Source organism: Paramormyrops kingsleyae, chromosome 23 (genome assembly GCF_048594095.1).
Source record: "Paramormyrops kingsleyae isolate MSU_618 chromosome 23, PKINGS_0.4, whole genome shotgun sequence".
NCBI classification, from domain to species: domain Eukaryota; kingdom Metazoa; phylum Chordata; class Actinopteri; order Osteoglossiformes; family Mormyridae; genus Paramormyrops; species Paramormyrops kingsleyae.
Genome location: NC_132819.1, coordinates 18917962 through 18931317, shown reverse-complemented (window position 1 = coordinate 18931317; position 13356 = coordinate 18917962). Strand labels below are relative to the sequence as shown.

The 13356-nt window shown below is 51.8% G+C and overlaps 1 protein-coding gene and 1 long non-coding RNA gene across 7 annotated transcripts in view; both read left to right on the top strand.

Moving 5' to 3' along the window:
* LOC111852727 (triple functional domain protein) overlaps positions 1–8253 on the top strand; it is a 62946-nt gene extending 54693 nt beyond the window's left edge. For 4 of the 6 annotated variants that reach the window (XM_023828961.2, XM_023828943.2, XM_023828974.2 and 1 more), the window contains 14 exons: positions 97–147; positions 328–405; positions 582–773; positions 1160–1349; positions 1465–2129; positions 3175–3422; positions 3708–3846; positions 3980–4007; positions 4103–4265; positions 4360–4481; positions 4843–4921; positions 5180–5380; positions 5475–5613; positions 5750–8253. In XM_023828961.2, the coding sequence (XP_023684729.2) occupies positions 97–147; positions 328–405; positions 582–773; positions 1160–1349; positions 1465–2129; positions 3175–3422; positions 3708–3846; positions 3980–4007; positions 4103–4265; positions 4360–4481; positions 4843–4921; positions 5180–5380; positions 5475–5613; positions 5750–6292 (2838 nt within the window). In that variant the 3' untranslated portion in view covers positions 6293–8253. The remainder of the gene's footprint in view (positions 1–96; positions 148–327; positions 406–581; positions 774–1159; positions 1350–1464; positions 2130–3174; positions 3423–3707; positions 3847–3979; positions 4008–4102; positions 4266–4359; positions 4482–4842; positions 4922–5179; positions 5381–5474; positions 5614–5749) is intronic. The other 2 variants (XM_023828967.2, XM_023828952.2) reach the window with 1 other exon arrangement.
* A 981-nt stretch (positions 8254–9234) lies between these two features.
* LOC140581900 (uncharacterized) lies at positions 9235–12804 on the top strand. Its single transcript, XR_011984941.1, has 2 exons — positions 9235–10949; positions 11049–12804. It is a non-coding gene; the product is annotated as an uncharacterized lncRNA (long non-coding RNA).
* The last annotated feature ends 552 nt before the right edge of the window (positions 12805–13356 follow it).

Here is a 13356-nt window from a genome sequence, read left to right as displayed (position 1 = left end):
AACCTGTCCAGTGTGTGTATTTCTGGTCAGTCGCCACTCTTCTTATAAATCCTGTAATTTTGCCCTAAACTCCCTGTTTCTTTTCTTCCTGTAAAGGACTTCCTCAAATTTTCCAAGAAAGCGGGTTTGGATTCGCCGGAGATGGAGGTGAGATTGCTGTCCCTCAGGGACCCCGTTAGATCTCCAGCAGCTAGAAAGGCTGATGTCTCTCGGCTATAACTGCCCTTCACACGCCTGACTGGCACTTGCATTTATTTGTGTATTTGGCGCTGTTGTCGCCTTGGGGGGTCTGTAGATGACGTCAGTGGGCGTGTGCGTTTCTTGCAGAAAGCCGTGGAGGTCATGTGCATCATACCCAAGAGGTGTAACGATGTGATGAACGTGGGGCGACTCCAGGGCTTTGAGGTAAGGGTCTGCCACTTAGCTCTGCCCCCATCATGCGCTTCCTCTGCCTTGCGCTTCTCTTAACTTAAACATGACCCTCAGTCTCCCTGAGTTCTCCTCTGGGCAGTTTTGGGATAGTTAGCACCCCTGAGATAAGCTTGATGCTGTTCTTCAGAGCACCTCTATCTGTTTCCCAGGGGAAGATCGTAGCACAAGGCTGCCTGCTCCTCCAGGACACCTTCTTGGTTTCGGACCAGGACGGCACACTCGTGTCCCGGATGAAGGAGAGGCGGGTTTTCCTCTTCGAGCAAATTGTCATCTTTAGCGAACCCCTGGACAAGAAGAGGGGCTTCTCCATGCCCAGCTTTCTCTACAAGAACAGCATAAAGGTGCCCTCATGTCGCCTCCTGCTGGTGGGGGTGTGTAATTGCACATATTGTTGTATCACGCTATACCCGTGGCCTCATGCAGCAGTGTTGCATGGAGATGGTTCCGCTTTCATTGTTTCTAGAATCATAAATTTCGATGAGCTCAAGAGGAGAACCCTGAGTCACGCTTAAATGTCATAGTAATGTCACCAGAGCTGTGTGCAGTTTTAAGTGTCAAGTGACATGACCCTGGAATGTTATCACCAAAGTGATTTGTGCATCGGGGCGTTTCTTCCTCAGAGTAATGTCATTCTGTTACCTTGGTGATATCATTCAGGTTACGGTCTCCATGGTGATGTGATTTGCATTGTGTTCTCCATGGTGACGTATCGCTATCCACCCCGCAGGTCAGCTGCCTGGGCCTGGAGGAGAATGTGGACGGAGACCCCTGCAAGTTTGCGCTGACGTCGAAGGCACCGAGCACCAGCAGCGACACATTTGTCTTGCACTCGAGCCACCCGGGCGTGTGTCAGGTGTGGGTGCTGCAGATCAGCCAGATCCTGGAGAACCAGCGCGGCTATCTCAACGGTACCCAGAGTGAGCGAGTGGGCGGGGCTTCAGGCGAATTGTCGCATGATTGGTCCTTCTATCATTCTGTGTCAAAGAATGCAGCAGATCAACACAGCTCTTTGTCTTGCCCCCCGCCCCCCAGCCCTGACCTCACCCATCGAGCACCAGAGGAATCATGTGGGCCCAGGTGTGGCAAGTGGGCCCAGCAGCAGTGGCGGTCCAGCAGGGGGCAGCGCCCCTGCCGGCTCACGCTGCCGGCCATCCCGCATCCCCCAGCCCTCGCGCCTGCCGCAGCCCCTCCGCCATCACCCCCCCGAGCCCGAGGGGCCGGACAAGATGTCAGGTACGTCTGGCCGCCACCCACCGTGTGCGTTGGGCGAGCCAGACCCCCGTGTGGAGATTCCCCGCATGAGGGTGCTGGAGAGCCCGCGGGGAGCCAAGCTGGCTGAGAGCGGCCCCAAGGACCCGCACGCGGACCCGCTGGGACCGGTCCCCAGGGCCGCCGTCAGCCCCCTAACTCTGAGTAAGCCTCGAGCTGGGGCGGCCAGCCCACTGGCCTCACCAATGGCGGCCCCCGCTTTCGGGAAGGACGGCTTCCTCCCCGGCAGCCCGCAGAAAGGCGCCTCATTCTGGAGCTCCGTGCCAGCCTCCCCCGCCAGCCGACCTGGCTCCTTCACCTTCCCTGGGGAGGGCGACTCACTGGGCCGCCAAAGCCAGCGGCACTCCACGCACAGCAAGGATGCAGATCGCATGAGCACCTGCTCCTCGGCCAGCGAGCAGTCCGTGCAATCCACCCAGAGCAACGGGGTAAGAGCCTGGGCTGCCTGGCCTGGCCGCCTCTTCAGCCTCTCCGGTACTAACTCCCCGCCTGCTTCGGACGGCTCGACTTCACTGACGGCTCCTGGGGACCGGCTGTACTAAAAAACTTTGACATGCATCTGGTGAATCTTCGCTCTGTCTTGCCACTTTAACCAAGCTTCCACTAACTTCTTTTGGGGCTGGGTAGCTCTGCTTTCTGCATCTTGGGGGCACATAGGCACGTAGACTCTCTCTTGCCTCTGTCAGCTGTTTCCTGCCTCTCTGGTGCTCCGAGCCGTTCCAAAAGTCTCCCTGGGACTCGCTCTTTCTTGTTCACTTTGTGTCGTGCGTTCTCCTGCCCTTCAGCTGCATTGGCCACACCTCCAGGACAGGGCCCGTCCCTCTCCACTTCCCTGCCAATGTGCTGGTTCCTTGCACACATGCTCACTCTCTTCTCTCAACCTCATCTCCTTTCGTTCTTCGGGGGCCTTTGCTTGATTGGTCCGTTTCATCTGTGTGCCGGCTTTCCTATGCCTGCTTTTAATTCTAAGAAACGTTTCTGGTTCTGTCTGTTTCTACAGGTTCCCTTTGGTTTTGTCTGTTAATGGTGATTAAATACCTTGTGCTTGATTTAATGCAAGTGTTTTGTTACCCAGTATTGCTCCATTAATAAGGAAGTTGTTCCAAATGTTTGTGTCAGTTTGTTGGACTTAGGGCTGGATTTGCACATACTCCTTCTGTGGGAAAGCTTATTATAGCTAGTTTAGCGAGTGATGTGCTTTTCTAGTTCTTTCTGAGCTGGATTAACACACTCAAATCTGCACAGTTCCTGAGAGGCCCATGGCATCATGGGTACTGAAACTCTAGGCCCCTGTTGGGCAAAATCACTACGTAATCTGTGCCTGTGGGTGCCAGCTAGTTAAGACATTCATTTAGGTGCATAGCTAGGAGCTATGACGGAAATAAGAACGGGGAACCCCTGTCCTGTATACACTGATGGGCAGTTCCTGGTTATGCGCAGAGCCTGAACCTGTCTGTCCCCCCCAATCTTCAGAGTGAAAGCAGCAGCAGCAGCAACATGTCCACCATGCTGGTAACGCAGGACTACGTGGCCGTGAAGGAGGATGAGATCAATGTGCTCCAGGGTGAGGTGGTCCAGATCCTGGCCAGCAACCAGCAGAGCATGTTTCTGGTGTTCCGCGCCGCCAACGAGCAGAGCCCTGCCGCCGAGGGCTGGATCCCCGGCTACGTACTGGGCCACACGTCCGCCGTCATCCCCGACCTCCCCGACGGAACCATCAAGTAAGAGCCCTTGGTTCTCGGGGACCGCGTGACGCAGATGCTAGGGTGGGGGTTCGGCACTCCTGATTGGTCTGCTGCTGGAGTCGATGTGGATAAGAGCCAATCCTAGAGGTTCGGTGCTACCCGTTGAATTATTTAATTGGCAGCTTCTCCAGCTTTTAACGAGTGGTTCTTTAAGAGACCATGCAACAGTAACTGCTTCGCTGGCCAGTCTTCCCGTGGCGAATGGATCGCGGCGTCTGGCTGAGGCACTGGGCCCCGTCCTGACTCCGTTTTCACCAACAGGAAGTCCTCGTCCTGGCACACCTCGCTGCGCATCAGGAAGAAGGCAGAAAAACGAGACAAGGAACTGAAAAAGGAGGGAAAGCTCGAGAATGGATACAGGAAGTCCCGTGAAGGCCTGGCCAACAAAGTGTCTGTGAAGGTGATGAAGCCGCTTCCGCTAACGTGAAGGCCGTGAGCCGGGCTGACGAGCCGCACTCAGACTGTCCCGTTACCAATTTAAGCTCCCAATTCCCTTTTTGATTGGATGCTCACTTTGTGTGTTTTGCTTTCAGCTTCTGAATCCCAATTACATCTATGACGGTAAGCATGAGCCTTTAATGTCGCCCTCTGGTGGATATCTGGGCCGCTACACCAGTGTGAGTTTGCGTGCGATAACTCATCTCTCTGTCTTCCAGTGCCCCCCGAGGTCCTCCTCCCGCTGAGTGACGTCACATGCGACATCGGCGAGTGTGTCACTCTCCGCTGTAAGATGTGTGGTCGCCCCAGGGCCACCGTCGCTTGGAAGGGACCAGATCAGAACACGCTGACCAACAACGGCCACTTCAGCTTGGCTTACAGGTGTGTATCCCAAGCCGGTGACGCCTAAGCTCCACCCCCCCCCCACCGCTACACACCCACGCGCTGAAACGTCTCGCGGCTCTTTCTGGCACAGCGACACCGGCGAGGCGACACTCCGGATCGTGGGCGTGTCCTCTGAGGACGACGGCACGTACACCTGCATCGCCACCAACGACGTGGGCACCGTGTCGTCGTCTGCTAGCCTCAGAGTACTGGGTGAGTGCCAGAGTATTCCAGAACGTTCTGCACCAGCACGCTGCCTGCCACACGTGGTCAGATTACTGTGTCAGTGGGACTCTGAGTCTCACATTACACCAGGTCCTAGGAGAAGTATCTCTGTTCAGTTTTTAGGGGCTTATGCAGAAACCATGAGCAGCTTAGGTGTGACACCTTTGGGTGTCTGTTGTCATTAATGACCCTTTGGACCTTAAACTCTTTACCAAGGGCTTCTAAGCTGAACGTGTCTCCCTGATTCTGGGTGTTTCTGCCATTCTATCCCAGTGTATCGTGACTGGCCTGTCTATCCTCCCTGGAGGCTTGAGCTTGTAAAAAACTAAATAACGCCTCTCGTCACCAGGCACGACTGGGGACGGACTGAAGGTCGCATGGAAAGACAACTTTGATTCCTTCTACACCGTGGTCTCTGAACTGGGCAGGTAAACTTCCCTGCCTGCATTGTAGATCACTATTACACCACAAATGGCGCCCCCATGTGGGTATATTTGTGTATTTTTATGGTTATTACTTAGATGTAGTTTTATTGAGCAGGAGCTTAATAATACTGCAACATTAATCGCAATTAACTACTGCGCCACCTTGTGGCCATGTTGATAATTCTCCTCCGTGATGCATTTCCCCATACGCCATGTGCATATAACCAAAGTCTGCACTCCTACCCCTCCCCTACCACACAGAGGCAGGTTCTCGGTAGTGAAGCGCTGCGACCAGAGAGGGAGCAAGCAAACGGTGGCAGCCAAGCTGGTCAACAAGAAGCTGATGAAGCGCGACCAGGTGACCCAGGAGCTGAGCCTCCTGCACGGCCTGCAACACCCCCACCTGGTGCGGCTGCTGGACACCTTCGAGACGGCCGCCAGCTACGTCCTGGTCCTGGAGATGTACGTCTGCGTGGCGGCGGCCCGACCTGCTAAAACTGTCACAGCATTTGTTCTGGCTCTGGCGGTGTCACAGCTGTCCCTCCCCGTCTCCTAGGGCCGACCAAGGCCGTCTGCTGGACTACATCGTGAGCTGGGGCAACCTCACGGAGGAGAAGGTGGCCGCATATCTGCGGGAGATTCTGGAAGCTTTGCACTACCTGCATAACTGCAGAATAGCGCACTTGGATTTGAAGGTGCGTATCAGCCCGTGTCTGTGTGGCATCACGCTGGGCGGTTCTCTATGCGTATTTAAGGCCTCTGATTGGATCCTGCTCTGGCCGCCTTGGGCTGATAAGCATGTGACGTGGTTTTGTTTGTCCCTCATGCAAGCCCGAGAACGTGCTCGTGGACCAGAGCGGGGGCCAGCCAGCGGTGAAGCTGGCAGACTTCGGCGACGCGGTGCGTCTGGGCTCCACCCGCTACGTGCATCCGCTACTGGGCAGCCCCGAGTTCGCCGCCCCCGAGCTGGTCCTGGGCGAGCCAGCGGCGCTGGCCTCCGACGTCTGGAGTGTGGGCGTGCTGACCTACGTGCTGCTGAGCGGCGCCTCGCCCTTCCTGGACGAGAGCGCCGAAGAGACCTGCCTCAATATCTGCCGGCTAGACTTCAGCTTCCCCGATGACTACTTCCAGGGCGTGAGCCAGGGCGCCCGCGACTTCGTGCGTCTCCTGCTGCGCAGTGAGCCCCCCCGGCGCCCCCCCACCTCCCTCTGCCTCCAGGAGCCCTGGCTGCAGCCGGGCCACGGGGCCGGCTCCCCCCACATCGATACCTCCCGTCTCATCTCGTTTATCGACCGGCGCAAGCACCAGAACGACGTACGGCCTGTCGGCAGCATCAAGGCCTTCCTGCACAGCCGACTGCTGCCGGCAGTCTGACGGACCAATGAAAATAAAGATCTCATCCTCTTTCACTGACCAATCGAAACCCACGGCCTCCTGCCGTGACTTGCGAAACCAGTGGAAGGTCATTCCCATGGAAACTTGAGTATTCCCGTAGTTCACCAGTCCCTTGCTGCTGCCTGGTGCGGGATCCCGTTACGGATCTGGCGAAAAAGTGGGAATATTATTCCACAGATTTAGGCGAAACGTCTCTCCACGCATCTGCTCGGATGTGGAATTTTTTCTAAACGGCGATTTAGATAGACCTAGCATGGAGGACAATGTTATTCCCAGCCTCTCTCTTTCCCCTCTTTCCTTAGTCCTCTTTTTCAGAGTATTCAATTCAGGTTGCTTGGATTGAGTAATGGGATTTTTAAGGGGAAATTCCCTGTCTTGTGGTTGTGAGCAGGGCGGGAAACGCCCAGCGTGGCTAATGCAGCCATCAGCTGTCTGGCTTTTCAGGAGTGAATTTAAAAAAGATAATTAAAGCAAAAAAAGTAAGTAATTTTTAAAAGCTGCCTCACGGTCTTGGCCTGACAAGCATCGCTTACAGAGTTTAGGTCGAGATCAGCACCCGGATTGTGGGTCCAGCGAACAGCCGCCGCTTGGGTGAAACCTTTCTGATTCTGTTCAGAGCTCTTTTAATTGCCTTGTTTATTTATTCTAAGGGATCGTGAAAATCAATGCCACAAGTAACAAGATTTTAAGTGCTGCAGCTCCAGCCTACGTAAAAAGGCAAAAAAAAGAATATCTTTTCTTTCTGCTTTTATTAGAACAAGTGATATTGCTCGGACCTAAGATATTTGCGCCTTACTTTGTACATACTGTCCCCGCCTCCCGTCCAGTACGTGGCTCGTCATTGGATGCCCTCGGGTCAGGAAGGACGCCGAGTGGCTGGGGGCCCCTCTGAGCGGCGGCGCAGACAGCGAATCGGATGGCGGAGCAACGAAGAGCGTTTACTGTAAAATGCACTCGTTATGTCATGTTTTTAATCTCATCACGTGCAATGTTGCGGCTTCAGCGTTTTATTTATGAAGACATCTGTACCTGTAATAAATGTATAGAAAATGGCGCTTTTAGTGCCACTAGTTTTGCTGTTTTTCTGTTTGACGCCGTTTCCCTCCTTCAGTATTATCGCCCCGAGAGTCTGCGTGTGTCTGCTAGCGTGCGTCTGCTAGCGTGCGTGTGCCCGTGCGAGCAGCAGTAATGCCTTTGTCTGATTTCCATAGAAACCCTTGCTTCCCCGAATGCCAAAGTATAAAGAGCTTTACAGAAACCCTTTCATTTTTGTTTTATGTTTTTGGCCTTTAAATTATGAATTATGAATGGCAATATGACTCGGAAAGAGTGTTTACATTTTGTTTTTTATGGATTTGTTTCGATTATTTTTTAATTTTTTTTACGATCACGATGAGGTTTTCCAAACTAATTACTGCAGCCACTGGCAGGTCATTTGGACTTCATTAGGGTGCCTGGGGGTGTGAGTGCAGTATATGTGGGTCTTGCTCCGTAACTGTGATGGGATTTCTCAGCGGACACATGGGGGCGACGCCCTCCCTCACCTGCAGGCATCTTCTCAGCGAGACGTCAGGAAGCTGCTTGCAGTTAAGTCACTGTAGTCTGTACACCTGCGGCCTTGGGTGGTTCTCCGGGAAATCTCCGACCGGGATCTGCCGGGCATGGGGGGGCGGAGTACGGCCCGTGCCGCCACCCCCCTCCCCGATTCTGTCCTCTTATTTATTCATCATTGTAAAGCTGTATATTAACTCGAGTGGGAGCTCAAGACAAAGTGCTTCTGCGCATGTGTGTGTGCCAACCTCACCCAAGTTTTTTTTCCCCATTTAATCCTTTTTTTACGTTTGCATGTGTATTGTGCTGTACAGAAACCTCGTGTCTGCGCCACGTGCTGTAAATATTTTTGCCATCAGTTGTTTTGAGATTAAACAAGCACCATGCTCTTCCGTGTTTTCATTTTTGTCCCCCCGCCTTATATTATCTTCTGATTTCTCGCCCATCGGGTCCAGGAGTCACTCATCCATCGTACAGCCCAGTCCTGTGGTTATTGGCCGCACTCTGTTTCTGTCTGTTATTATAATTAAACCTCTGTGAGAGACTAATCTTACCTTTTATTTAGACCTGTAAATTGATATTTTGAACCCAGATGAAACTGATTATTAAATCTGTTGATTTAATGTTTATATAGAACAGGACCGTGTGCAGCTGCACGTTAGCCCAGGATACGGGCTCTGCATGCGGGAATGGGTCTGCCACTAGAGGGCAGTATTGATACGTACATGACTTTCTTGTAATTTTATTGAGGTGTTCTGTTTTATCCAAGCGGCATACCTGATGGGGATACAATGGGCATATCGCCTTCTGTTAACTAGTGAAGGATGTAGCATGTTCCCCTGTCAGTACTGTAGTGTTTGGGTTAAAGTGGAGGGTGAAAACAGACCATAAGTAAATGACACTGTTCTCATTTCATTTTGAGCATTAGTACCGCAATGTTGTCTTTGCAGAGACTTTGAAACTTCTAATTTGTCTTCCCCTCCGTCGCTGCTTCTCATTCATCTTTATTAAAGCAGAACTCTGGTGTGAAATCTGAAGCCCGCAGTTCCTCTGCAGCCGACTGCTGCTTATTGTTGGAGCTATCTGGGGAAAACACGCCGGTCTCCCCCCCACCCCCCTTCCCAAAACACGTTGAGTTTTGGGACAGTCCGATGCCGCTGCGTTTGTAAATATTCGAAGCGACACTGAAAGCCTTTACTGGGGGCTCACGGTGACCCCCGTAAGCCAAGCAAACTGGGCCAATGGCTCAGAGCTGGAGTTCAGCGGCTGAAGAGTTTCAAGAAGTTAAATCCGTTTGCATTTCGGTGGGAAAAAAAAATCCGCCATGGCTTCGGGTGTCTTCAGGCTGGCGTGGCTGGTACGTACATCATCGTAGCTGATTGTTCAGCGTTAATTTCCGTCGCCTTCCCTGGGCTCGATCGCGGCCCACAGGTCTCTCCCCCCCTCCTCTTTCCTCTCTCCCCCCCTGCGCCCGTAATCCTCTCTGCACAGCGAGCGGCTCATGTTATGTAACCCGTCCTTTCCGGATCTTTCTCTGTACATTCCGTTCCAGCAAGCAGCTGTAACACTGCGGCCCTCGCAGAAAACCCCAAAGCTTCTATGTGCTTCAAGCCCCAGCGGGTGGGAGTCCAGCTCCTTACAGCCCCTTAATCGACAGAGTGTGTCAGCTTAATCAAAGTTGTGTGGCATATACAGTTGGCATATACTCAGTGCAATGAGATGCTCAAAACATAAAAACAATAAACATTAACTTATACACATCAATTTTCATAAATAGTGTGGAAGAGCATGTAGTCTGTGGAGTAAGTGGGTCATTGTTTGTGTATCCAAGCTGTATATTTTGAGTTCGCTGCTAGGATATTGGTCAGCAGTAGATCTTGGACCAGGGGGGTATTCCACAAAGCCGGACTTCTTGGTTAGCTGGATAACTTGTTGGATTTAAGGTAGTCTGGGTTAAATAGTATTATCTTCGGTCACTTACATTTAGCCCCCTTTACCTGCAAGTCAGGTGTGAAGCCTCTGACCAATCAGAATCAGTAATTATTAAACTAACTACCTGGGAGAACTGAAAACACGGCCTGGATTTGGAATTGGTCCAGATTTGAAGAACCCTGTCCTAGACACTCTCCTTATTAAGGATCTGGATTCCTTGAAGAGCTCTGAAAATCAACCAGAACCAGGACCAGAACCCCCCCCCACCACCACCTTAGAAAAGAGCCCCAGAGCCTGGGAAAGAACACTGCAGCTCAGTCGCAGACCAGAAAGGACAGGGGACCAATCGGTGAGGCCTGTGATCGGGGGTGCAGTGGGCTGGACCTTGGGTGTGGCTCCAGGGTGTGCCCAGCGTTGGCGCCAATGTAGCGAGGGTAGACGTGGTTGTCCTGGAGCCTGCACGCTCCCCCGACACGTCGGGGTGACCTTTTACGCTTACACAACGTTATGTAAACGCTTGGCGAGCAGCTCTCTCCAAACGCTGCTCCCTGGCCGGCTTCCTGGCCCGTCCCCGAATACTCAGCATGCGGCTTCCGTCCCCGCTGCAAGCAAATCTGATTGGCTGGCGTTCAGCAAAAGTTCGCGCCGACCCGTGTGTGAACCCCCCCCCCAAAAGCAGGGGAATAAAAAAACAGAAAAGCCCACCTCCAAGGGCGATCTGTGAGGCTGGAGCACAGCATGCAAGGCCTAGCTAAATGGCTGCAGAACCAGAGCGGAACGGATTAACTGGTCACGTTCGTGAGCCAGCCCGCGTCTCGAAGTGGTCACCGCAGACGGGCCGTTTTGATTAAGAGCCCTGGCTCGCACCCTCTAGAACATTCCAGTTGTAAACCGACCTCTTTAACGTTGCTGTGGCCTACCGGCCGCCTCGCCCAGCCTCGAGGGGGTGGGGGGGGGGGGAGAGACGGATGTTCTGGTCCCCGGGATGGACAGCATGTGTCTGGAGGAAGCTGGAAGGAGAATCACAGGCCATTCCCCAAGAGGCTACTTTGGATGTCCCACCGCTTTGTGGTTCATGGATATTAGCAGAGCGCTGTCCTTATCCGAGTATTCGGTTTGCACAGCTAACTTCCACCTTCGGGCAAACTTTGCGGTAGAGTTGAACAATCTGGCACTGCTTTAAAAATCTGGCACGTCCTATGTCTAGGCTAACGCTAGGCTAACGCTAGGCTAACTCTCTTCTTTGTTTCAGATGTGTTGTTCAGAAGCCCTTTCTGTGGGGGCTTGGGCAGGAAGGTCCTGGAACGGTGCCACTCTCCTCGCTGCCTGGGTCACGCCGACCCCAGAAGAACATTGTGTAAAGGCGCCATTTGTCACATTTCGGGTGGGGGCCATCACCGCTGTGGCACCCCCTGCTGGCTCTGTGACCCATGCCATGTGCCTCGGTGCGTTCATAGTGTCCTTTCTGAGTGTAAACAAACAGGGGAAGTGTTTTATCTGCAGGTTTTTCTGCTTGGGAACACTGGGAAATGGGCAGGAAGCTGTGGCGGATGGACCATCAAGGCTGTGGCTGTGGCTGTTCTCACCTTTTAGCAGCGAGGAGACCCCGAGAGACGTGGTGTGGAGTCTGTGGACCTGGCAAATGAAGGCCGCCATCTCAACAAAGTGAACCATGGTCAACATCACTATAATAGGTTTCATGTGTCTGATGTACGTGTGTTTTGTTATGGCCAAGTTGAACTCAACACCACAGCACTAATGTCACGATTGCTCAGAACGTAACGAGAAGGCTGTGTCCACAGACGGTCTGCACTCTGGTGCAATTGGTAGGGGCACAAACGTGACCACAGCGCCACCTGATGGTGACAGTGCCATGCAAGAGGGGTCCGAGACATTACCTGCCACTCTGTTTTTCCAGAGAATCTCTGGTGGTTTGTATCCTGCGGCATTTCTTCCCGTAACGAGCGATTTGTGAGACAAGCCCCAATGAATGAGCTCTATAATCACACAGAGTTTATAATTATCATAACTGTGGTTGTTTATGGCCTAGCTGTGTACTCGTTTTGACAGAGTTTTGCGCTATTTTGTTTTGGTGCCTGCGCTCGGCTGAAACATTGAAGAAAACACTGAAGGTTAGGGGATCTTCGGCTTGGCCGTACTGGGAGGTTCATGGCCTTGTAGGATATAACCAGAAATCGGATTGGTCTACCTGTCTGCATGCAATGCCCACATATATGTCAGTACGTATAACGTATGTTGCAACACACATACTAAACCTGACAATTGGCTGGTGAGCTGAATAACTTGTTTCAGCAGGGAAATCTACAATCTGTGTTGCAAACTGGCCCTCCAGATGCAGAATTGGAGACACCTGACATGCATAGTTAGTTACGTAACAGTTATGTAAATTCTAAATTTAACCCGGGTCTTGAAATATCAGCCGGTGTGTCTCAAATATTTGTAGGAGTTTTGGATTTTGAAAGTTTATTGAGTAAATCATCACACCTTTTGTTAAACAAAAGCCAGATGACTTGCTGAAGCTCATCTGCTTTCGGTGATGCGTACTGAATGCATGCATGCATGCGTGTTTGTCTTCATGGGAGCCGCCTGTATCTGTATATGATTTGTGTGTTACCAGTATGGCATAGTGTTAGCCTTTGCAAAGTGAACTAGCTAGTTAGTCTCTCCCAGCATGATGTGTGTGTGTGGTAACCTTCATTACCCCTCTCTACCTATGTCTGTTACTAGCCAGTGTCCCTCATCTGTTGGAGAATCCCCAGTAAACAGGTTAACCGCACAACAACCTACGAAGACACTGAATCATTTCCCCCAGATTTAACCAGACTAGTTGCCCACCTCTAACACTTTAACTTTGTCACAATTGGCTATTTTTACGATTCCTGTAATTTCAATATTTGAAAGGATTTTCTCAGCAATGGTGGAAAACAGGATAAAATTCCTGTATGTTTGATTTTTGTTTAATAATGGAATAAAAGTGACACTCTAAAGGTATTACGTTGTGTTTTTTGTTAAATAAGGCTCATTACCACCCACACCAATCACTCAGAATGGCCTGATTTAATCTGCTCTACACGGCCAAGCATAAGTGTTATGAAATGCTTTTTTTTTTTACACGGCTTGTGGGAAGTACGTTTATTTCAGTACATTTTGTCAGTAACACATGACTTCCTTCCCAAGGATAACATTTGCCATCCTGAATTTACTGGTTACCGTTAGTAACAGGAAAATCCGGTGACATCACGGCATCCTGGAAAACAGCCCTGATGGTGGGATCGTCCGCTTGTTTTTAACCTCCGTGTGACACGAGCGCGGGGTGCTCCGCCGCGACCTCAATTATAAATGTGCTTCGCAAAAAGAAAGTATTGGCTTCGGGCTGGAAAATAAACTCTGTCTTACACAATAACAAGAAGTGGAGCCTCAGCCCGTTTCTTCCAAAGTGCAAGTTCTGATGAGGAAAAGCTGCAACTTCGGCCGTGCGGTTGGATGAACGTGTCTCCAGTGCCTCCACATACGTGCTTCAAGGTGAACGTGTCTCCAGT